The sequence below is a fragment of the Rhipicephalus sanguineus genome, chromosome 7 (genome assembly GCF_013339695.2).
Source record: "Rhipicephalus sanguineus isolate Rsan-2018 chromosome 7, BIME_Rsan_1.4, whole genome shotgun sequence".
In the NCBI taxonomy this organism is placed as follows: Eukaryota; Metazoa; Arthropoda; class Arachnida; order Ixodida; family Ixodidae; genus Rhipicephalus; species Rhipicephalus sanguineus.
In genome coordinates, this window is record NC_051182.1 from 11,336,047 (window position 1) to 11,359,353 (window position 23,307).

Below are 23,307 nucleotides of genomic sequence, written 5' to 3' on the forward strand. Positions count from 1 at the left end.
ATGTGATTGAACACCGGACTAGACAGAAACGCAAAGCGCGTCGTGCTGCCCCGGTTGCCCGGCCGCTATTTTTCTCTTGGCGAGCGCGTGAGCTGGGAACGCAGGCGCGCGTCGCAGAGAGAAACATCTTTATTATGTACGTAGAACAAAAGGCATGGGAGGAATCCCTAGTCCGGGGTCCCTAGGACGACTCCGGCGACGTCTTGAGCCCGTTGTATGATGGCTCGCAGGACCCCGGGAGGTCCGTCGCGGAGGGCGTCGTCCCACAGCTCTTTCTTGCGTAGCGGGCAGAGGAGGGGTGGTAAAGGAGGGAAAAGGTTTGCCGTGCACTCGATAGTGACGTGGAAGATGGAGGGTGACCCGCCGCAGCCCGGACAATTGTCGGCATAACAGTGTGGCCAGAATTTGTTCAGGGAGACAAGGTTAGGAAAAGTGTCGGTTTGCAACTGACGTAGTGCCACTGCTTCCTCTCTCGAGAAGGATGGTGGTGGCGCACGGTGAGTGCAGCGAATGCTTCTATAATGACGGAGAATGTCTCCGTAACGCAGCAAGTAATCCCCCCACCCTGAACTGGTCGTTTCACCACGCCGGGCCGCCCGGAGGGAAATATCGCGGGCAACTGCATGTGCGCTTTCATTGCCCGGCAGCGAGGCATGACCAGGGGTCCACATTAAGTGGATGTGGGAAGGTGTGATTGAATAATTTTGCGGGATCTGTTTGAGAATTTGTTGTGCCGCTCTCGGAATGCCATGTCCTGATAGGAACGCCCGACATGCCTGTTGCGAGTCTGTCAGTATATACACCTCCCCTGGAACACGAACGGCGTGTCGAATGGCGAGAGCAACGCCGAGAATTTCTCCGTACGCGGCATTAGTGCCGCGCATTGCAACAGAGTCCTTCAGGGATTCAGTGCCATCCAGCACTACGGAGGTATAGCCCTCTTGAGTGCGCGCTGTGTCTGTGTATAAGGCCTGGGATTCTGGGATGTTTTCGAGCATGCGGTTAAGGTATCGCACACGAGCTTTACGCCGTCCTTTGTCATGCACTGGGTGCATATTACGCGGCAAGGGATGAATATTCAGTACCTTGCGTAGGGCGGGGGATAAGGTCGTTGGGCGGGTTTCAGTTTCAAGTGGTGGAACAGAGTACCCTAACCGTGCGAGGAGGTGGCGGCCAGTACGTGTGAGCAAGAGGCGCTGGCGGTGACTGACCCAATGCGCCTCTAGTAATTCTCCTAGTGTGTTATGCGTTCCTAAATTAAGGAGACGGTATGTGGAAGTATAGTGCGGGAGGCCATGGGCCAGCTTCGTCGCTTTACGAATGAGGGCCTCAACGCGAAGTTGTTGCGCCTGGGTCAACCGCTGAAAGGGAAGATGGTATGTAAGACGGCTGATGATGCATGCCTCCACCAAGCGCAGCAGGTCCTCTTCTCGAAGACCCGAGCGCCTGTTAGAGACCCGTCGGATCATGGCCAGGATTTGGTCAGTTTGTCGGGATAGAAGGGAAACAGTGTAGTTAGGCCTGCCATCCGCCTGGACGTGTAGGCCGAGGATGCGAGCACGGCTGACCTGTGGTATGGGTATACCATCCACGTGTACAGTGATTGGCGGCATAGGTGAGGGGCTGCGGGAGCGAATGATTATGAGCTCCGATTTTTGCGGAGCACAACTTAAGCCCCCTTTTCTCGCATACTCGGAGACAGTGTCGACCGCTTGCTGCAGTCGCTCCTGGATAGCACCGTCGCAACCGCGTGTACACCAGAGAGTGATGTCGTCCGCATAAATAGCGTGAGCGACATCGGGGATCTGATCGAGAAGCCGGGGGAGCCCTGCAAGTGCGATATTGAATAGAGTGGGGGAAAGAACAGAGCCCTGTGGTGTCCCACGCCCTACAAGGCGGATTGTACCTGATCGATGCGGCCCGATTCCGATGGTAGCTGTGCGATCTCGAAGAAATGCGCGGATATAGTTGTACATACGAGCCCCACAATGAGACTCTGCAGCATTGCGAAGGATAAGTTCATGTGCAACACCATCGAACGCCCCTTTGAGATCTAAGGCGACAAGTGCTCTCGTTTGGGCGCGCGACGGTGGTCCCAAGACCTCCTCCCGCAATTGTAAAAGGACATCTTGGGCTGACAGATGAGCTCGATATCCGAATTGAGTGTTAGAGAAGAAAGAGTGTTCTTCCAGGAAAGGTTGCAGGCGCCGCAAGAGCACGTGCTCCATTAGCTTGCCAATGCATGATGTTAGAGAGATGGGCCGTAGATTTTCAACCTTTATAGGTTTGCCCGGTTTGGGGATAAGTGTAATGTCAGCGTGTCGCCACGCTTGGGGAAGTGTGCCTTCGCGCCAGTACTCATTAAAGATATGGGTGAGGTGGTCGATATCCGCGTCACTCAAGTTACGAAGGGTGGAAAATCGGATTTGGTCCGCTCCTGGAGCCGTGTTTCGTCGTAGGTCCTGTAGGACCACCCGCACCTCGTCCACGGTTATGTCGGCATCCAGCAATTCATTCTCCTCACCTACATACGGGTAATCAGGGTATTGTGGTGGCGGGCCTGTGGGATTGAATTGATGTTCTAGTTCCGTGAGGAGCAAGGCAGAATCGCCCCGGTACTCGTGCGTTAAGATGTGCAGCTGCTGAAATGTTTTTCTCTTTGATGTGTTGGGGTCTGTGAGCGAACGTAGAATCGACCACGTTTTAGCTGTGCTTAATGTGCCTGAGAGGCGGTTGCAAAATTGTCGCCAGTTATTCCTGGTGAGGGAAGCTGCGTACTCTTGGGATTCCCGTGTAATTTCTTCTATACGCTTCCGAAGTTTTTTGTTGAGGCGGCGTCGCTTCCATCGCCGCGTCAACCCTCTCCGGGCGTTCCAAAGATGAAGTAAATGCGGATCTATGTCTGGTGTCTCGGTTGTGGTACGCACTGTACGCGTGGTGGCCTCAAGATCGTCAGCGAGAGACTCAAGCCATCGTTCGTAGCCCTGGCCCTCAGGAGGGTCCTGGCGGCGTTCCCTGAATTTAGTCCAATCTGTAATACGCACATTTCGCTCCGGCCTGCGCGCGCCTCGCAACGACAGAGTGGTTGCGACAATATAGTGGTCACTGCCAAGGTGCTCCTCTAAGGGCCCGTGCGCCACGACTGGGCCAGTATTGCGGACAAAGGTAAGGTCAGGACAGGTGTCGCGAGAAACACTATTGCCTATACGAGTGGCGTGCTCTGGGTCGGTGAGCAGTGTGTATCGCATGTCACAGATGGAATTCCATAAGCGGGTACCCTTGGCTTGCGATTTAACGTAACCCCATGCGACATGTGGAGCGTTGAAGTCACCACATACCACACGAACCCGTCCAAGGCTGCCAAACTCTTTTAATAGACGGTGAAAAGAGTGTGTACGCGAACGAGGGGAACTGTACACATTGAGGATAAACAAACTGTCGCCTCGTTTTCCTTGCGTAATGACTTCCAATATTTGATGGGGAATGTCGCTACTCGTCGTATGCATGCGACATGTGACGCGTTTCGAGACTAGGGCTTCCACAAGAGGTGAGACACCCGAGAGCGGACTGTAACCGGATAATGAAGGGGTGCAATTGGGTTCCTGTAAAAGGATGACATCAGGAGGATTTGTGGATGCGGCAACGTACTGTTGCAAGGAACCTCGTTTTTGACGGAATCCCCTACAATTCCACTGCCACACCACTAGCTGTGGCGGGTCACGCGGCGCCATCATCATCACGAGAGGAAGCAGAAGGGCGTGTATAGGGATGCGCGCGTCGGTTACCCCCGTTAGAGTTACCCACGTTTGAGTGTTGCGGCCGAGAGATGTGGTCGGGTGGCAGTGTGGCGCTGTAACTGCTAGGCTCAGGAGTTTGCATGTTGTTATTTCGTGCAAGAGTACGTTCTATGCATAATTCCACTCGCTCTGTAATTCCTATACTAAGGTCTTCCATCTGCCGTTCGATTCGGTCGAGGGCCGCCTGCATACTTGTACCCATGTCTGCCACCAGCGTGTCCATTTGTTTTTGCAAGCGCTCACAGCGTGCCTCCATGTCACGGCGTAAACGGGCGATTTCTACCAGGGGATCGGGAGTAGAGGATGAGGTAGTGAGAGCGGACGGAGTAGAAAGTGAAGTATGGGCTATAGCGAGCTGTGGGAGATCCGCCGCTCGACTTACCTCCCGAGGTGCCTGTGTGGCTGTTTTCTGCGCCGAGATTCTCTGTGTCTCTGTGGGGGCCTGGGCCACCTTGGCAGAGGCGTTTGTCAGCAGGGCCTTCTTGTAGGGTTGTTGTGAGGGTGGTGAAGGTGGGTCAGGAGGGCGTTTCTCAGGCGGCCGCATTGATGTTCCGCGGGATCGGGACCGAGACTTGGAACGGGTCTTGGATTTGCGACGGGATCTCGAGCGGGATTTCGAACGCGCTCGCAGTATCCCCTGAGTCGGGACTTGTGAGTGTTCAGTCGTTGCCACATCTTTGGAAGTAGTAGATGCGCTGGGGGGCTGGAGTTCACGCTGCTCTTTCTTGAGAGCTTTACGCACCCAAGCCTTGTTCGGTGTCTGGCGAGCGCGCAGTGGGCAGTTTGGGTCCGATGTAGGATGGCTTCCGTCGCAGGACCTGCAGTGAGGGGTGCATGGATGCGACGGGGCTGGGTTGTCAATCCCGCATGTTGTGCAAATAACCACGTGTGGCGTGGGACAGTGGTCAGCCCAATGGCCGAGCCGGTGACATATCTTGCAAACCAGTTGGCGAGGGCGATGAGGGTAGCAGCGGAGTTCGGCGCCGTAGAATCGCACATAGCGAGGCACTTTCAATCCTTCAAAGGTGACTAACGCAACGTTGGTCTGACCCATCATACGTGCTTGAAGAATCTGGGTTCCAGGTGTCAAAAGCTCGTCCACTAGCGTGGACGACAGCGTGCCGGGTACAAGACCGGGAACAATGCCCTTGCATGAGTTGTATGGGGCAGCAAAATACGTTGTGATAGGATACACTCGCTGACCCAGCCTCAGCTCCCGCACCTTGTATAATGCGTCGGCGACATGTGACTGGGGTGTGCTTATGACTGCCAAGTTCTGCTGGGGCCGCAGGCGGAATATGATGTTCTGACGATCTTCGGTAGTCAAGCCGGCCGCGCTCCATAAAGCATTGGCGAGCTCTGGGCGCGTCCAACTATCGAGGCAAAGTCCGCCGTGGGGTCGCAGAATTATCTTTTCATCGTGCAAAGGAAGTGGAGGCGGATTCTGATTCCGGCTCGGCTTGTGTGTGGTAGGCTGAGGGGCGTCCGGAATGCCCGATGTATCTTCAGGGGGTTGCGCCTCGGCGTGCATGTGGCGGTCGCGTCGCCTGCGTTGGACGGTCTTCCAACAACCACCCGCGTCGTTGTCGGTGTTGTCGCAAAGAGTAGTGTCCTCCTCCATCCTTTCCCCGGGCGGAGTGTCGACTTCTCGTTGTTGGGATGAAAAATTGGAGACAGCAGGATCAGCGGCCTGCCTCGCAGTATTCACCTCGGGTGTCTGCGCTGTTACCGAGGGACGCGCGTCGGCGTTCGCCGTCGACGACGGCGTTCCATGCTCGTCGGAGATTGTCGTGAACGCAGACAAATGCTCCATCGATACAGAGCGGGTAATAGGCCGAACGCCCTTGGCGCTCAGGTTCAGAAGACATGCCTTGGACGAGCTGGTGGATGGGCGTTCCTGGCTCATGGTTGGAAAAACACGCCAGGACAGCTAGGGCCCCAACAGGGGCGGCTGTCTGGGAACCACTTCAGAGCTGCAGAGACGTGGGGGAGCAGCGAGAAGCAAGCGCAAAGCAGCGAAGTCGTTGGCTGCTTGCGGCGAGGAACGCGGCAACGTCGTAAATTCAGAGCTGGGGTGCGGGCACGGCGGAACGTGCCATAGTCGAAGGAGCCGAGAGACGAGCGTCCGTACTCCACGGTTGCCAGGGCCGTTCGCGCGCGTCGCAGAGCTATTTTTTGTTTGGATAAGCGTGATGCTATGAGCGAGGCCGACGCTTTTACAGCGCTTGCGCTAAGATCGCCACCTCGCGGTATGTTAAGGCCTTGACAAAACTGAACTTCTTTTGAAAACGCGCCGAATGGGACGAACGTGTAACGCGTTGCAGGTGCTAATCGTGGAGGCCACGGTAATGAAGAATTGCATTACTTTACCGCTCCCAGAGGGCAACGCCACCCCGCCGACCGGGAGAGTGGTAGATATAAAAGGCGCGTTTGTAAAGCCTCCACAGTCTGTGACCATGGCGCAATGGATAGCGTGCCCGGCATCTGTTGTTGCGGACCGAGCGGTCATGGGTTCGATGCCCGTTGGTGGAACTTTTTTTCTTTGCCATCTGATCGTGTACATTTTTTCGACGTCATTTCCGTGACGGAAATACGTCACTGAAATCTTGGTGGACCCCGGCATAAAACACTTTCGTGTTAAAAGGAAAAAGAGTCGCGAACACACCACGTGCACATACTTGGACATACGAACAACACGTGTTTCCTGAAGACAATTTATCATTCACCTGTCGTTTGCACTAACCGAGCAAAACTACTTTACCTCTAGGCGGGCACCACCTGAAAAGAATGTGTTTCCGGCACAAACCAGGGACAAACCATGGCTTCACCTATGCCGGCTATGCGTTGCGAGTTTCCACTCTAGCATATTTTTTAAAAATCCTCCTTGATTGAAACAGGCCCTTACTCGATGCATTCGCTCTAGAGAAGATTGCACGTTCTTTAGTGCCACGTGTTTTGTCATTGTGTCGCGATACATGCAGAACGAACATATTAGTTCTTTGTCTGTATTGAATTGCCTTTAAGTGCCATGTCTATAATGAATAAATACCATGAAAGAGGAAAAATAGAATGCCTAGACAGCCGAGTGGTTAGGACACTTGCATTCGGATAGAGGGTACGCGGGTTGGAATCCCGCCTAGTGAAGAATTTTTGTCGGCAAGAATTTCTCTCTTCCTCTGTACTCGGTCCCTCACCTGTCAGTGTTATTACAGACCACGCTGAAGAAATCGGCGCACGTGTTCTGGGAGTGAAGCAGAGAGAACGAAGATGAAGATGTAGAGAGTGCGTTCCACTTCATGATGATGATCATTTCTGTTTCCGACGGACAAATTATGGCGGGCTTAAACACCTGCTATTCCGAACACTCGCATCTCTAGAGTCGAATCAATGCGAGCTCATCGACATTAGGCTTGGGCTTGAGCAATGCATGCAGCATAAATTGGGAATAATGCCACACAATGCCTCGTGCCACCTGAGGTAAAGCTTGTAGTGGTATGACGTCCGTGCCACATCAAAGCTGTTAAGTGGTGCATTCAACTCTGCCTCGAGACTCTCGGAGCAGCCATGTTATCAATGCTCAGCATCAGTAGCAACATCAGGAATGGGCGCTTTGAACTGGTGCGCAGCGCTGTAGATGAATCGGGTAAATGAGCACTTGATTTTGACCAGCTCAATGTAAATCACACCGTGTCAGCACGCAAGAGCACTCAAAGGTGAGCATGCAAACGTACTACGAACACATGGGTTGAGAGAGCCTCGGTGCTCGCAGAACAGCACCCCATTCACACCATTTTTATTTCATCTGCAAATGACATTTATTTTATAGAATAAAACAGGAGTATAACTATTATAAATACTTGGCGCCTCTTGCTGTAAACATCAGACACTCTTATAGTACAGTATTGTTTTGAAGAAATAAAAGGTGCTGTCACAGCAGAAGCACAGGTTAGGCTTCAACTAGTGTTTCTGTCTTCTGTTCTTTCCGCACCTTTGTCGGTGGACCTGCAAAAGGTGGAACAAGGACCAAAGCCACATTTTTTTACTCAGCTTACCGCATGCTGGCAGAATTATTGAAAAGTCAAGGTTTCACTCAATCACGAAGATGGTGCTACAAAACTTGGCCTTTATTAATGCTTTAAATACCCCTGCCATCCCTGTACGTTTTCCACACTCTGCATCCGTTTGTGCATTAAAGGGACACTAAAGGCAAATATTAGGTCGACGTTGATAGTTGCAATAGTGTTGCAGAAGCCTCGTAATGCTTGTTTCGTGCGAAGGAAATGCTTATTTTGACAGAAGATCACGTTTTAGTGGTCCGCACGGCATTAGCACACTTCAAATCACCCGCCTGAACGGACCTTCTGACGTAGCAATTGCCAAGCCCAACGTTGTCCACATTTACCGCCCGGCCGCCAAAACTACGGTTTCTCGCACAACAGCGGCTATCAACCTTGCCAAGACGCAGCCATGGTCCACTTCGAAACTGTACAGTTCACTATAACGGAGCTTAGCTTGGCCAGCAGCAGCAGAAGTAGAGCATCGACAGGGCGAAAATAGCGAGAGCCAATCATACGCAACAGTACGCGATACCGAAACTACCACCGAGACGCGCAGCTCGGCGAAAACGGAATTTTTTTAACCACTCGCGCTGTTCTCTATGGTAGCGCCAAGAGGTTCTTTACATGAATGAAACAGAAACGAACAAGCAGCATTTTATTACGTCTTGCAATAGACGGAAGGTTCTTTTTTATATTGCGACTAGTTTGATTAGTAGTGGTTAATTGTACTCGGGACTCTTTAATGTCATCAAGATTCTTTCCAAAATGTCCCACTCGTGGCGCGCATCGTGTCCTACATTTACCTTAATTTCTCGATTACTAGAGCACTGCTGTTGATACTATTGACGTTGTAGACGTTCTCACACATTGATCTTTCACTCTGACATAAATTGTTATTTGCCTTTGGTGTCCCTTTAAAGGGACACTCAACAAAACTTTTCTCATAGGCACAAATGAAAGCCTGGGTGCTGAAACTGGCAGACACAACCTTGTTTTCAGGCAGAGGTTCATGAAAGGTAAATGAACTTTACGCGTTTTTCACAAAATACCGTGCTGTGGACTAGAAGAAATGATATGTTGCAAAGCTTTGGTTTGGGCGCCCATTCTGTCAACAGTGTTCCTTGTCCCTGTTTACTTCATGCCTAGACATTTGCATAAGCAGGAGAAATGACACTGTCTTGGCTGGGAAGCGGCACTTGCACCGTCATGTAGCCTCAGCCAATGGTAGCACAGGAGACCGGTGACCAATAAATTGATATGCATTTTTACTTTGAACCCATGAAATCTGGAGCACGTTAGGTTCACGTAAATACGGCACTTCAAGACAGTTTTTATCAAGTTGAGCCCAATAAGGGCTTCTACAGCACAGCTGTATAAGGTTAGACTCTGGTTAGTCGCGTCTGCGGACAAAAGACTCATAGGATATTAATTTTTGGCAAACTGATTAACTTGACTTATCCAGCATTTTTTGAATGGAAAAAAATGGTCACGGCATAAAAGTAAACGTAATGGTGTACCACTTTGCCAACATGGCAAAATGATGTGAACTATTTTGTCTCAAAGACAAGACTACTTGTATCAGAAGCAAATGTCATGCCATTTTTTGTATTTTGTTATGCACTACAAGTAGAGCTGTGCGAATAGCAAAATTTGGAGTGTGAAGCGAATTCGAATAATAAAATGTGAGTGCGAATCGAATAGAATATTTTTCAAATAGTTGTCGAATGTTTTTTTTTAATATTTCGAAGCGAAATAACAGAAAAAAACAAGGCTGATTCCTCTGTCATAGGAATCGGTATAACACGAAAGTGACACGTGTCGCCCCGCCGCGGTGGTCTAGTGGTTATGGCGCTCGACTGCTGACCCGAAGGTCGCGGGATCGAATCCCGGCCGCGGCGGCTGCATTTTCGATAGAGGCGGAAATGTTTGAGGCCCGTGTACTTAGATTTAGGTGCATGTTAAAGAACCCCAGGTGGTCGAAATTTCCGGAGCCCTCCACTACGGCGTCTCTCATAATCATATGGTGGTTTTGGGACGTTAAACCCCAGATATTATTATTATTAAAGTGACACGTGTCTTCACAGAAGTACTGCTTATTGTGTAGTGATATATGAGAGCTTGTACAATGTCTATTCGTGTTTGGCAGCTATAGCACCGTTTGACGTGGATGCACCCATGTTGACAGCATGTCTATATCGCGACGACTAACGCCCATGATCATGATTAAACCGTTGCGCACTGTAGCTGAAGGTGTGAACATATATTTGGACACAGCGAATCGTGAATCCCGCGTAAGGATGATATCAACAAGCTCATAATCAACATTGGTACGCGGTATGCACTTCTTCAAAGCGTCGTCAATTAAGGAGAGAAACGGCACGGTGTGCGCTTTCTAGTAAAGGGTAGCCGACGCCTCTGCTCATGCATACACTACCACACACTGCGCTTCAGCAACACGGGAGGTAGAGGTTCGTAGCCTGAGCCGCAAACGCGTGCGTCCCGCTAGCCTCTGTCTCGCAGGCGCTGCTCTCGCTCCACCAAGGCACGACATTCGCCCGTCGAACTCGCGTCCTTTCTGCAACGCACATTGCAGCAGTTTTGTTAGTCGGCGCTCTCGCAATTGAAGCAGTCGGCGGCGGAGAAATCCCGTTGGTGGACGTGGGAGCTGCACTACTCCGATGAGCCGACGCACGCTAACACGAAGCCAAAGGCAAAGAACGTAACTGCGTCAAGAGTGACTCGGCGACGCCAGCGCGGCCAGTCTACCGCTCTGGTATCGAGACGCTTTAACCATGACCTCCGATATCGCTGGCAATCTCGGAGTAAGCGCTAGTAAGTGTCGAGCGTGAAGCATTACTTCTTTTCACATCTCACAGACGGCGGCACCGCCCCGCTCCGGCCGCCGCGAAAGAGAATGTGTGAAAGATATAAGGCGCGTTCGCGCCGTGTCTAGTATCTCCCGAGTTAGCTTAGTTGGTAGTGCGTCGGGCGCTTGCCGTCGCGGCCGCAACGTCGTGGGTTCGATTCCCAGCGGAGTATCTTTTTCTTGGTTTTTTTCTTTCTCACCCGTTGGCGTCCATTTTATCAACGTCATATCCGTGACGGATGTACTTAGTGGACCCCGGCATAAAACACTTTCGTGTTAAAAAAAAACGCCAGGCCTGCATGGAAACTGCAGCAAAAGCTGGAAGAGCGGCACTTCTAGAGCCCGTTGTAAACTCTGTTGGGGCTAGTAATACTAGCAAGGTACCCACTATGCCATAAATCATAATTTTTGTGAAGTTGAGAAGCACCTGCCATTATTCATAATTACTCGGAAAAGCGAGGTACCAGCTACACATCAGTAAGGCATTATGTGCACTTTGCTTATGCGACAAGTGATGACAATGAGGAATTATGGCTGAGCGCTTTGTAACGGGTTGGAAGCTTTAAACGACTCACTACAGTTAAACCTCATTACAACGAACCTCAGATTAACGACGATTTCGAAAATCCCCTCTAAATGTCTATTATTTTAATGCAAAAACATTTCACTACTGCGAATTTCAGAATACCGAATGTTTCAGAATAACGTATCGAATTTTATCGCCCTTGTATCTCCACAACACTTCAAAATATAATAGAGAATTTAAAATGTTACTCGCGGCAGTGGAATCAATGCCCCGCTCTGTACGTGCCACTCTCGTCATCATCAGAACGCCCGCGTATTTCTCTATGCGCCTGCCCTATTTAAATGTGGGACAGCCTCATCGCCATCACCATTGTCTGTACTTGTTTTCCCCGTCAAGCATCAGGCTTCGCCTCACTGCCTTTGTTTTGTTGGGCAGCTCCGCCTGCATGCTTGTTACACGGCTGTTTTCTCGCCTTTAGTTTAGTAGTTGTGCATCCACGATGAGCTACGGAAGCAGCAAGGAAGGAATGCGGCGACAGTGAAAAATGCGACGCGAGTGACCTGTGGGATAAAGTTGCCGAAGATTACCCGTGCATGCTTCACTAACGTTTGAACACTAGGCACAGTGTGACGGTGAAGTATGCACGTCAGCTGAACTGACCACCAATAAGATCTATACCACTTGTCAAGATAAGGAAACGGCGACAAGGACGACAAGAGCAAAGACGATGTTGAAACAGCGTGCGCGAACCAATGCAAAAGAATGGGTATCTAACGCAGATGCTTCGAAGTGCATAAGAAGGATGCACACTCTGAAGAGTTTGTCTTGCAGCAGTTGAGCTGCACCCATCAAGCAAAGATCACGCTCTTCCTCTTCCCCTGCGCACTCGTTTCGTAATATTGAGTGTTTGTTTTTTGTGGCGCTTATTACAGAATAACGCGATCGCGGATGTATACTCAGCACATGTAGGCGACTAATTTATTTGCATTTACGATTTTTTCACGAAATTTTAATTTTTTCACTACGACTTTTCAAAATAATCAATGATTTTTAGCGGTTCCTTTAGACTCGTTGTATCGACATTTGGCTGTAACGGCATTCGCATTGTGTGACCAGCAGTCGTTATTTCACTCTCTTACCACGCTATATGACGTACGTTCACTTGAGAAGAGAAAGAGGGAAAGAACTTTGTTGAGAACCTGAGGAAATGGGCTTCTTTGGCAACCAATACATGAGCACTTACCAGGAACCCACTACGCTATAAATCATAATTTTTGTGAAGTAGGGAAGCAGCCACTATGCCATTTTTCATCATTCTGCGGAGAACCGCGGTACCCGCTAAACACCTCTAAGGCATTATGTGCACTTTGTTGATGCTGTGCCTGATGACAATGAAGAATTATGGCAGAGCTCTTTGGAAGCATTCAACAACGCACTCATTGCGCAATTCGCATTGTGTGACGCCTAGTTACGGAATTCACGTCGTGTGACGTCTGTTATTTTACTCTTCAACCCCGCTGTATTACATATGTTAATATGGTTCCTTTCCGACAAGAAGCCTGTATAGGGTCATTTTTCAAAGGAGTTTCAAGCACTGGCATGGCTCTGTCGTAGAATGCTGGGCTCCCACGCAGAGGGCCAAGGTTTGAACCCCGTTCCATGCTGGATATTTTTTTTTCTTATTTCGCGCGATAGTGGTTATGAACACCGGTGGCGGCGGACAACTACGGCGCCAAAAACAGCCGTTGAAATGATCTCATAACAGCTTTCCCTGTAAAAAAGTTGCAGAGGATCCCTAAGCATATTCTTATGAAAAAGCAACATGAAAGCGTTTATTTTGGCTAGGTTGGTGAAGCAATGGAGGGGTAATGTTCCCAAGTTGTCTTATCAAGATTGAGGCAATGCAGAGGCCGAATTGTAATTTATTTACATGATTTGGTGCAACCAATGTGGTGTCAAGAATGTTTTACATGCAAAAGGAAAAGACGCTATTTCCTCAACCTCTCCTCCTCCAACTTCTGTGGAGGCCCAACTGATGCAGCGGACAACGGCGTGCTCCCTTCGAGTCCAGAGTTCTTAATCTGCCCCATAGACGTCAATGTATAAGAACATCTGAAATTTCAGACGCAGAAACTCTTCGGTGTCTGATTTTTTGGACTTCCTGCCCATATTTCAGGTCCGAAACGGCATTAATTAAAGCCCCCACCTCTGCCACATCTATCAATTAGTCTCGTAGGTTCGAACCAGTGCTTTCGTGAGTCAATCTGTTTGCGGCTGCAGCAGAGTCCAAAAGGCAGCTTTGCCGCGATGCTAGGGTGTGATGGGGTGAAGCATATCGAAAATCTGAAGGGGCCACTGTTACGGCGCAGTGCGGCGACGTCTTTACGGATAAGCACCAGCAGTGCACGGAGGCGTGATGGCGGCAGGCGGCAAACGTGCCCAAACCTTACGATAAGCATCTTAGCTAACTGCTCAGTACAGCATGATGCCTGGCGCAGTGGTTTGCACCGTGCTGCCGCTCATTCTGCCTCCTTGTGCAAGACCGAGAAGTGCGCCGCACAGACGCGTTACCTTCATGAACTACAGCAGCTCGCCATCGCCGCACCCGTGTGCGATCGGGAACGGAGTGGCCATGTCATAACTAGGCCTATCCGAACGAACGCTGCCACGACAAACGCGTGCGTACGGTACAGCAAGCGCCCCGGCAGTGACGGTGTCGGCTCTGTTGGCGATGTGCTGCGCACAACTAGGAACGATCGCCTTCACATGGCAGCAAACACTGCGAATCGGCAGAGATTCGGCGATGCGTGTGAGCATCATCGAGCGCACGCGCATCAAGGAAAGCCAGATGAGTCGTCCGCTCTTCCGCCACTGTCTTTGCATTCCGCGTCATTGTTTCTAAATGCTCCATGCGTGAGAACCGTAATCTATTCAACGCTTTGCTGGTATAGACCAGAACACTGCGAATTCCATGCGCATCGCCATATGGATGGATGCTATGAGCGTCCCCTTTAAAACGGGGCGGTGACATGTCTGCCACCAGGCTCGAAGGCGAAAAAAAAGAAAGAAAAAAAAAAAAAACGTCCTTGTTTCATGTTGTCCTAATGCCTTATCTACATTGATTACATCTATGTTATTATACCAAAAAATATAAATTCACGGTCCATCTCTCCGCCTCTTAAGGCAGAATGACCTTTTCTTTTCCCCAATTATTTATTTTTGTACTTTATCTCTACTTTTCTGCCACCAATACTCTAACCGTCTCTTACTTATTTCTATCGCGGACGTGTTCAGCTTTCCATTGTTGTCCCTAAAACCCAAGGCTTCATTTAGACTCGTGCCCACACGTATACCTGGGTGAATATCGCCACATTCAATCAGTACATGTTCCATCGTTTCCTTAGTTCCCCCGCAGCATGTACATTGTTCTTCTTCGTTACTGAATCTCGCTTTATAACTACGCGTCCTAAGGCAGCCCGACCTTGCTTCAAACAGTAAAGCGCTTCCCCTTGAAATATCATAAAACCTTTCCCTCCTTATTTCGTTTTTTCCTTTTCGGTAGTTACTCAGAGCCGGCTTCTTTTCCATCGCTGTCATCCAATAAGTCCTCTCCGCCTCTCTGACCTTCCGCTTAATGCTCCTTGTTGCCATATCGCCCGCACTGCCAGCCGTATATTTACTGGTGAGCCTCCTAGTTCTTTTTCTCCACTGCGTGTCAACGCTTTTTCTATACAAATACCTGAAAACCTTCTCTGCCCATCTACTCTCCTTCATTTTCCTCAGCCTCTCTTCGAATCTCATTTTGCTCTGCGCTTCCCTCACTTCAAAGCCTGTCCATCCCATATCACCCTTTACCGCCTCATTTGTCGTCTTCCCGTGAGCGCCCAACGCGAGGCGGCCCACCGTCCTTTGATTTACATCCATTCCTGATTGCACCTCTGACTTCATGCACACCACTGAGTTCCCAAATGTAAGCCCCGGAACCATCACACCCTTCCACAGCCCTCGAAGCACCTCGTACCTATTGTATCCCCATAAAGCTCTGTGCTTCATAATTGCAGCATTCCTCTTTCCCTTTGCTACCGATGCTTTCTCTTGTACCTCCATATATCTATCCCCCTCATTTACCCATACTCCGAGGTACTTGTACTCGCTTACCCTCGGTATTTTTTGGCCCTGTATTAATACCGTATGGTCTCCGTGATCATTGAATACCATCAATCCACATTTTGTTGCACTAAATCCTAGTCCTAGAGCCTCACACTCCCTTCCGCATTTTGCATATTTGCATCGCGCGTCGCGCCATCTATTGCACACGCGACGAAACAACACGCGCGGGCTGCCACGCCAGCAGACGCTACACAGAGCAAACATGAAACTTCCGAAACTCAGCCCGTCGGAGAGCGTGTTTCGCGCCTTTTCTAGCCTGGACATTTTCGCTGATTTTATTGGAACATCAAGAACATCTTCCTCATGCAAGTCCACAATGTATACAGTACGTGCTGAGTGGGCTGCGGAAGCAACCTCGTCACATTTGTAAAAAAAACGTTCTCGCTTCAGTACGCGTGAATCGTAATTGCAGTGCAGCTCGCGAAAGAGTGAAACGATGTTTTGTTGCCCCATATTACAAGTTGTGCACAAAGTTTTGTGAAAGCTCATCATTTCAGCATGCATCGCGTAATAATTAGAGTACGCTTTACGGGTAGTTTCGCGGAACGTAATTTTTGTTTCACGGGCGCTCTTACAATAATGCGTCTTGCTCACAAAAGCGTGCTATCAGAGAGTATAACCTGAAATATCGTTCAGCGATCCCTTTTGGAAGCTACCTGCGCTATTTTATTCTTGTAACGATGGTGCTTTACAAGCGAAACTGTGCTACTCTTAGTTAAGCCGGTTAACTACGCCTGCGACGTAAAGGACACTGGCGCGAGTACTGTTTACTTACGTGCCAATATATGTATTATGTGCAGCTGGATGCCTCGTGTCCAAATAAATTTGGGGACATCAAACACTGAAATGAAAGCACGAAATTCTGGCCAGCTGTTGAGGAGTACCGTGCATTTTATTACCTTTTGAAGACGAAATCTCGAAGGCGTGGATGCCATCAAAAGCACTAAAGCTTAATACTACGTTGAAAGTGGCAAAGCATGCTGATTGCTTGTGCTTGAAAGCACTACCTTGCACTATATTTTCGTCAAAGGAAACGCTCAAAGGTATGAAGTGCACCCCCACACAAAGCTCGCGCCTGCCTTCAACCCAGTTGCGTGTCACGCAAATTAGGTTCGCAAAATGAAATAGGTGGGCATCACACTGCAGAATACACGCTGTTAGTGTACTTACTCGCGCATTTTCACTCGGCTCCTAGTTTTTTTGCTTGAATCACAGCAGTGAGGCACTGATCACAGTTATCCACTCGCGGCGAAGCTGAAAACACCGCACCGGCACTATTTCCGTGGCGCGTCGTAATCGTCGCAGACAACGCTAATATCCTCTTGTTGGACAGCTTGTTTTGGCATCCAAAGACGACGCAGTAGTGCCCTGACGAGCTCTTATACGCTGAAGCGGCGTGAACGGGTACTTTTTCGCACTTTAAAGCCTCAGAACTGCAGCTTGCCCTGTTTACTTGGTGCAGCCCGCGCGCGCCTTGGCAGCCCCGGTCAACTCGGCGTCTGGGTGCGAGAGTATCCGCTCGGCTCGCCAGCAGCCTGGGTGCGAGACAGGCGTGCTCTGGTGTATCGGCGGCGCTCATCACGAGACGCTAATTTGTAATCGGCGGTTGGCACGCAGTTAAGCGGGTTTCGCGGCAGGCACCGGATGCATTCACGAGAGCCTGGCCGCGAAGTGTGCACTTGAGTACCCGAATGTGACGTGCCGTTGTGGCTGTCGGATTCTATGGATTCCGAGATGCGTAAGAAAGACGACCGAACACACTGGAGACCAGGAAGGGACTACCTGACCCTTTTCTTTCTTCTTCGAATCTCCCCAAGCGCGCGCGAGCTCGGCGCCAACCTTCTTCATTTTCTTCGCGCGAAGGCGACAGACACATACTGAGCGTCGTTTGGTATCGCTCGTGACATGCCCGGGTTTTGAAACTAGTCCGTACCGACGTAATACATAACGTAACACTAAAACAGGCGATAGGTTAAACATAACTAACTTAAACAGCCCTATTTATAAGTATTTACAAAAGTCAAGGAAAGCACTGTCTTTCCACTTGCACGCACGCAAAAGTATTACAAGCACTAGCAATTATTTACAGTTCATGGCACACATATACACTCTAGTCCGAAGCATTAGGTTGCTCCATGTGAGCAATGGGGCTCGGATAGGGTCTTAATTTTTCTACATGCACAATGTCACTCCCCATGTTTCCTGCGAGTTCGACAGTCTGTTCAGTATCTTGTAAGGACCAGTGTACGATGTTGTCGATTTCACACCAGGTGGTGGAGCCTTGGGGAGTACCAGTTGCCCTCTTTAAAACACAGCGCCCTTGTGGTGCTTGTCCAAGTGCTCCTTTTGCTTTTCTTGAGCCAGTCGGATGTGCGCGGCCGCGAGCTCCCTGGCTTTCTGCAGTGGTTCACGCACTACCAAGAAATAGCTGGATTCTTCTTTGAGCTCTTCAAGCTCTCAGCGGCCATATACAACATGTAATGGCAGCACCGGATCCCTACCGTACACCAAGAAGAATGGAGTTTGGCGAACTGTGTCTTGGTACCCGGTGTTGTAACAGAATATAACATATGGGAGAACATCGGCCCACTTTTCTCCCCCTGGCGGTAGTCATGGCAATCATCTGCTTGATTGTCTTATTGGCCCTTTCGCACAAGCCGTTTGCTGCAGAGTGATATGCAGTGGTGGCAGCATGTCTGATGCCCCGATGCTTGAAATAGGCTTCAGTAGAGCGCGCCACTATTTGAGTACCGCGGTCTGTGATAATCGTGGCTGGGCATCTATGCTTCAAGATGATCCGACGCTCAACAAACTTCTGGACGGTTGTAGCTTCTACGTTCCTGAGTGGTTTTGCCTCAACGAACTTTGTGAGGTAATCAATGGCTACGAAGATGTACTTGTAACCTCTAGAAGTCTTGAAGGGTCCTATTATGTCCATCCCAACTGTGTGGAAGGCGCTGTGGACTTCCACTGGCTGTAGTGGACCGAAAGGCACCGATGTCGACATCTTCATCCTCTGACAAAGGTCACAGTGACGCATGTACTGTCTGACATCCGCATAGAGCTTCGGCCGGTAATACTTGCACCCTAAGGCATCAAATGTTCGCCTGATGCCCATGTGGCCACCGTATCAGCCTTCATGCATTTCCCGAAGTGCCTCAGCTTGCTGCTGGGAAGGAAAGCAGAGGAGAAATCGATTGCTGACCAGGCCTTGGTCTCTTTTATACAACACTCCATTGTGCGTAACAAACTTCTTTTGGGCCCGTTTCTGTTGTTTCTTTGTGCCCAGTGCACCCCTAAGTACACCCAGGACTTTTTTTTTTTTTTTTCGAAAGTCTGCCCTTAGCGCAAAATGCGTCCTGACGCTGTTCCTCGCCCATGTTATTACAGGATCGCAGTGGGGATATGATACTGCAAGAATTTGGTCTGTGTCAGCAACAATGGGAGGGTTCCTGGAAAGACAATCCAGTGCACTGTGCAGGATTCCTGATTTATATATGACGTCAAAATCAAACCCTTGCAAAATGAGCGACCAACGAAGAAGACTGTTTCCTTCCTTGTAGCGTAAAACCCAGCAAAGTGGATGGTGGTCGCTGACAACTTGAAATTTTTGGCCTATCAGGTATGTTCGCAGCTCTTACAATGCCTATTTCACTGCAAGAGCTTCCAGTTCTGTTGAAGAATAATTCAGTTCTGCGCCTTTGAGTGATCTACTCAAGTATAGTGCTAGACAGTAGTGTCGCTCTTCATCCTCTTGCAGCAGCAGCCCTCCCAAGCCGAGCCAAGAGGCATCTGTGTGTACTTGGACACCGAATTCTGGCTTCTCGGAGTACAGCTCGAGGACAGGTGGCTGTAGAATGACTGTAGTTCATGGATGTTTTGAGGAGGCCGGAACATCTGAACAGCTGCCAGTTTCAATGGGTCAGGAGATACACCATCTTTTGTGACAACATGCCCAAGATAATTGATGGCAATGCAAAAGAAGAAACACTTTGGCTTGAACTTCAAGGCGGCTTTTTCGAGCCTTGTAAAGATGCTTTCAAGGTGCGAAACGTGTTCTCCAAATGTCCGACTGAAGACCACACAGTCATCCATATAGACAAGGGCATTGTCGTATTCAATACCATCAATGATTGCATCCACGGCTCGCTGACAAGTAAATGGGGCACCTTTAAGGCCAAGTGGCGTCCGAAGGAATTTATAAAGATCCCACAGCGTAACGAAGGCAGTCTTCTGTATGTCATAATAAAGTGGCTGACTGGGCTAGTTGGTTGTGCATACTTAGGGTTAACAGCGCAAAAATAACACACGGCGGACAGGAAAAAGACGAGACAAGCGCTGACTTCTAACTGAATTTTTATTGACAAGAATGCTCTAATATATACCCGGGTGAACAGAAAACAATCGGTAACAGAAGGTGAAAACATAAGCAAAGATATGAAATAACGATACATCAACTATCACTGGGCCTGCTACGCCGACTCGCGCATCCCAAAAAAACAGAGCTCCCTCTCTGACAACGCAACTGATGGCTTCCTTACGCACGTGGCCCTTTCATGCGCCATCTGAGCTGCCTCAGATTATACGCTCATGCTCTTCTTTAATCTTATCCAGAACTGTGGTTCTTTCAAACTGCGGAGCGCACTCACACGTGCTCAGGTGAAGCGCCAGGAAGCCATCTTTGCCATTACGAACGTTATTGGCGTGTTCCCGTAAGCGCTTGTTCAGGCATCTGCCCGTCTGGCCCATGTAACACGCGCCGCAGGACAATGGTATCCTGTACACCACGCCCTGCGCACAGTCGACAAACTGCGTCCTGTGCTTGACCACGCACTGTTTACCGCGCCTCTTCACAGGGCAGGTCCTATTAGCCAACTGGGCCATTTGTCTGGAGCACTGAAAACAACTTTCATGTTGAGGCGTTGTCCTATTTTCTTTAGGCGATGTGAAACCATGTGCATATACGGAATGACCACCAACTTTTCCCGCTTCTCCGCTGTGTTGCGCTCTTCGTTACCGTCACTGCCCTTACGTTTTCTCTTTCTGTGCATTGCATCTGCCACAGAAATAAGCAACTGGCGCGGGTACCCTTCTCTTTCTAGGCGCTTTGACTGTGCCAGGAGACTGGCTTCCAAAACGTGATGGCAGGACCTCTCTAATGCGTTCTGAAAACATGACTGTACGATGGCTCTCCTTACCAGTTTGCTATGTGCCGACGAGAACGGCAAAATAGGCTTCTGCGAACGGGGCTCGTAACACCAGCACGTGTGGTGCTCCAAGAATGAAATCTTTTAAGTCAAGAAAGCGGATGCTCTCTCTCTCCGGCGTCTCGTGTGTCACCACGAGCGGACATAGGCAATCACGAAACGTTTGTAACACCTGCGTGACCTTAGCATGAAAAATATCCAAATCGCAGTTCAAGATTATCAGATAATCGTCCACATACCGAAAAGTTTTTACGACCGATAATTCACCAAGCCTTTCATTCAATGCCCTGTCAAATTTGGCCAACAGCAAGTCACTCAGAAAAGGGGCTGTGGATGACCCGATTGAAACACCTTCTTTTTGAATGTACGTCTTATCACTCCATTCAACGAACGTTGACGTAATGTACAAAGATAAGAGGTCTAAGGAACCTTTGGACGACATACACGCGGTGTTCTGAAACGCCAGCGCTCCTAGACCGTCAATGCATTCTTCTATGCCCTTTATCAAACCTTTGTGGGGAAGGGAGTAATAGAGGTCTTTTATATCAATCGAGAAAGCCCTCAACGTGGTGCCTGACTGCTGCTTCAGAAAGTCAACGACTTCATCGAAGTTCTTTATTCTAAAAGGGTCGTCTACAGGGAACAGCTTCAGCTTATCCTGTAGAAACCGCCCTAGTTCATTCTGCCAGGAATTTCTTTCGGAAACAATTGTCCGAAAAGGCACTCCTTCTTTGTGTGTTTTTGCTGAAAAGAACACGTCTAAGGCCAGCTTATCACTCTTTGCAATTCTTCGCGACAGGCCTGGCAAATCCAAGTCAGAGCACAGATTTTTCGTCCTCAATCTGATTTTGGCAAGATTAACACCTTCGCACACGTGAAAGACGGACGAAATTGCTTGGTGGGCTTTCTCGAAGTAAAGACCTCTCGATAACACAGCGAACCCTCCCTCTTTGTCTGAAGGTACAACGCATAGCTCATTCCCTGTGAGGTAAGCGGCAACTTTACCTATAGGTACACCACTGTTAGCAGGCTTACTGCGTAAAAGAACGTCCAGGCCTTCCGAGACACATCTGTCGCGTCGCTGTCTTGTGGCGGAGCACGGTTCGCTACCTGTCGCACGGTGGCCAGAAGTTCTGTGGGTGTCCGCCTCTTCTCAAACGCGAACTTGGGGCCTAGACTCAAAGTCTTCGTGACGAAGTCTGGGAGGACTATGTCACCGCACGTGTGAACAACACCTGTCGAACCGCTTCGGTTCGTTGAAAATTGGGAACGGAGCTTCCGCAATTCACCTTGCCAAAGATAGTCTACCACATAGTCGATGAGGCCTGTGTACTCCCTTCATCTTGTTTTTTTGTGCGCGACGTGATGCTCCTGAAGAGGACGGTACAGGGCTTCCTAGTACACTCCGTCATCTGAGTGCATGTCGATCTAATAAAATCCAGACACCAAGTCCATAACAGAGACGTACTTGCTTCCGGTGATTGCCTGCAGTGCATCTTCAATCCTTGGAAAAGGGTAAACGATGTCCCCAGTGACTGCGTTGAGAAGTCGATAATTGACGCACATGCGCGTCGTCCTGTCTTTCTTTGCTACAAGTACCAGTGGTGACGCCCAAGGACTCCGAGAAGCTTGCACTATATTGGCATCAATGATCCTTGATCATTCTGTGCTCGTGACAATCTGCGAGGACGTTGCGATATTGGCTTTGCGTTTCCAGTTGGAATGCAATGTCGTTCAACTGTGCAAGAACCTTCATCTGTACTTGATTGCGTAAAGCAGCAGAATGTTGCGCCAACAAATCCTTCACGACCTGCAGCTCACTGGAATAACGTTGTTCCGATGTTAAAGTGACGTCTCCGATTGGGATTAAACGATGCTGCGGGTCGATGACTGTACGAGCTGGTGGTGCATCAAGGTCATCCGAGAAGGCAGCATGACATTTGGAGGATCTGTTGGCAGTAGTCTGCAGAGGGCTCAGTATCCTCAATTCCGCTTGCCTCTTCTATGAGGCCAATTGTCATCTGAGATGGAAGCACGACGGCTTGAGAAGAACAGTTCGTCATCAAGCCTTCACGTTATTTTCTGATGCATCTGTCACCATGGGCTCCACAATGACTGATAGCTGTCATACAAGAGCTTTGTCCCTGTTATGACCATTAAACGATTAATGTCAGCAATGTGCGATGCCAGGCCACGGGAACTAAATGCCACGACAAAGCTGGCAGTGCTTGCTCCCTAACAGGTAGACCTTGCGTAGCCTTCGAGGAACAGATGGAGCAAAGCTCTCCGAGCCCCAGTCGATGACGGCTCGTTGAGGCCGCAAGAAGTCATTGCCTAGAAGGATTCCTTTGTGAGGTAACCAGGGAACAACGACAACGTCATGCTGCAGTGCAAAGTCAGCTCTGACTTGACCCAAAATTTGTAGATGATGGCCGCTTGCTGCTACCACACACAGTGATGAAGGGCCCAATGCTTAGGTTCAGTTTTTTCAACTAGAGCTGCCGTAATCAAACTTTTGACAGCTCCAGAGTCCAAGATTCCTTTAATTGTTTGTCCGCTGATGGTGACAGGGACGCAAAAGGTACCGCTTTTTGTAAGCACACGACACCTGCTCAATTAATGGTGACTGCTCGTGGGCATTGACGTCACCAGCTGCTCGTTTCCCCGCTTTTTGGACTAGAGA

At 49.6% G+C, this 23,307-nt stretch overlaps 1 protein-coding gene across 1 annotated transcript in view; it reads right to left on the bottom strand.

Annotated features, from left to right (window-relative positions):
- Positions 1-7,660: 7,660 nt before the first annotated feature.
- The window catches only part of LOC119399290 (charged multivesicular body protein 6-A), a 54,665-nt gene continuing 39,018 nt past the window's right edge, over positions 7,661-23,307 (bottom strand). Inside the window, exon 7 of the mRNA XM_037666104.2 lies at positions 7,661-7,799. Within this exon, the coding sequence (XP_037522032.1) occupies positions 7,744-7,799 (56 nt within the window). The 3' untranslated portion in view covers positions 7,661-7,743. The remainder of the gene's footprint in view (positions 7,800-23,307) is intronic.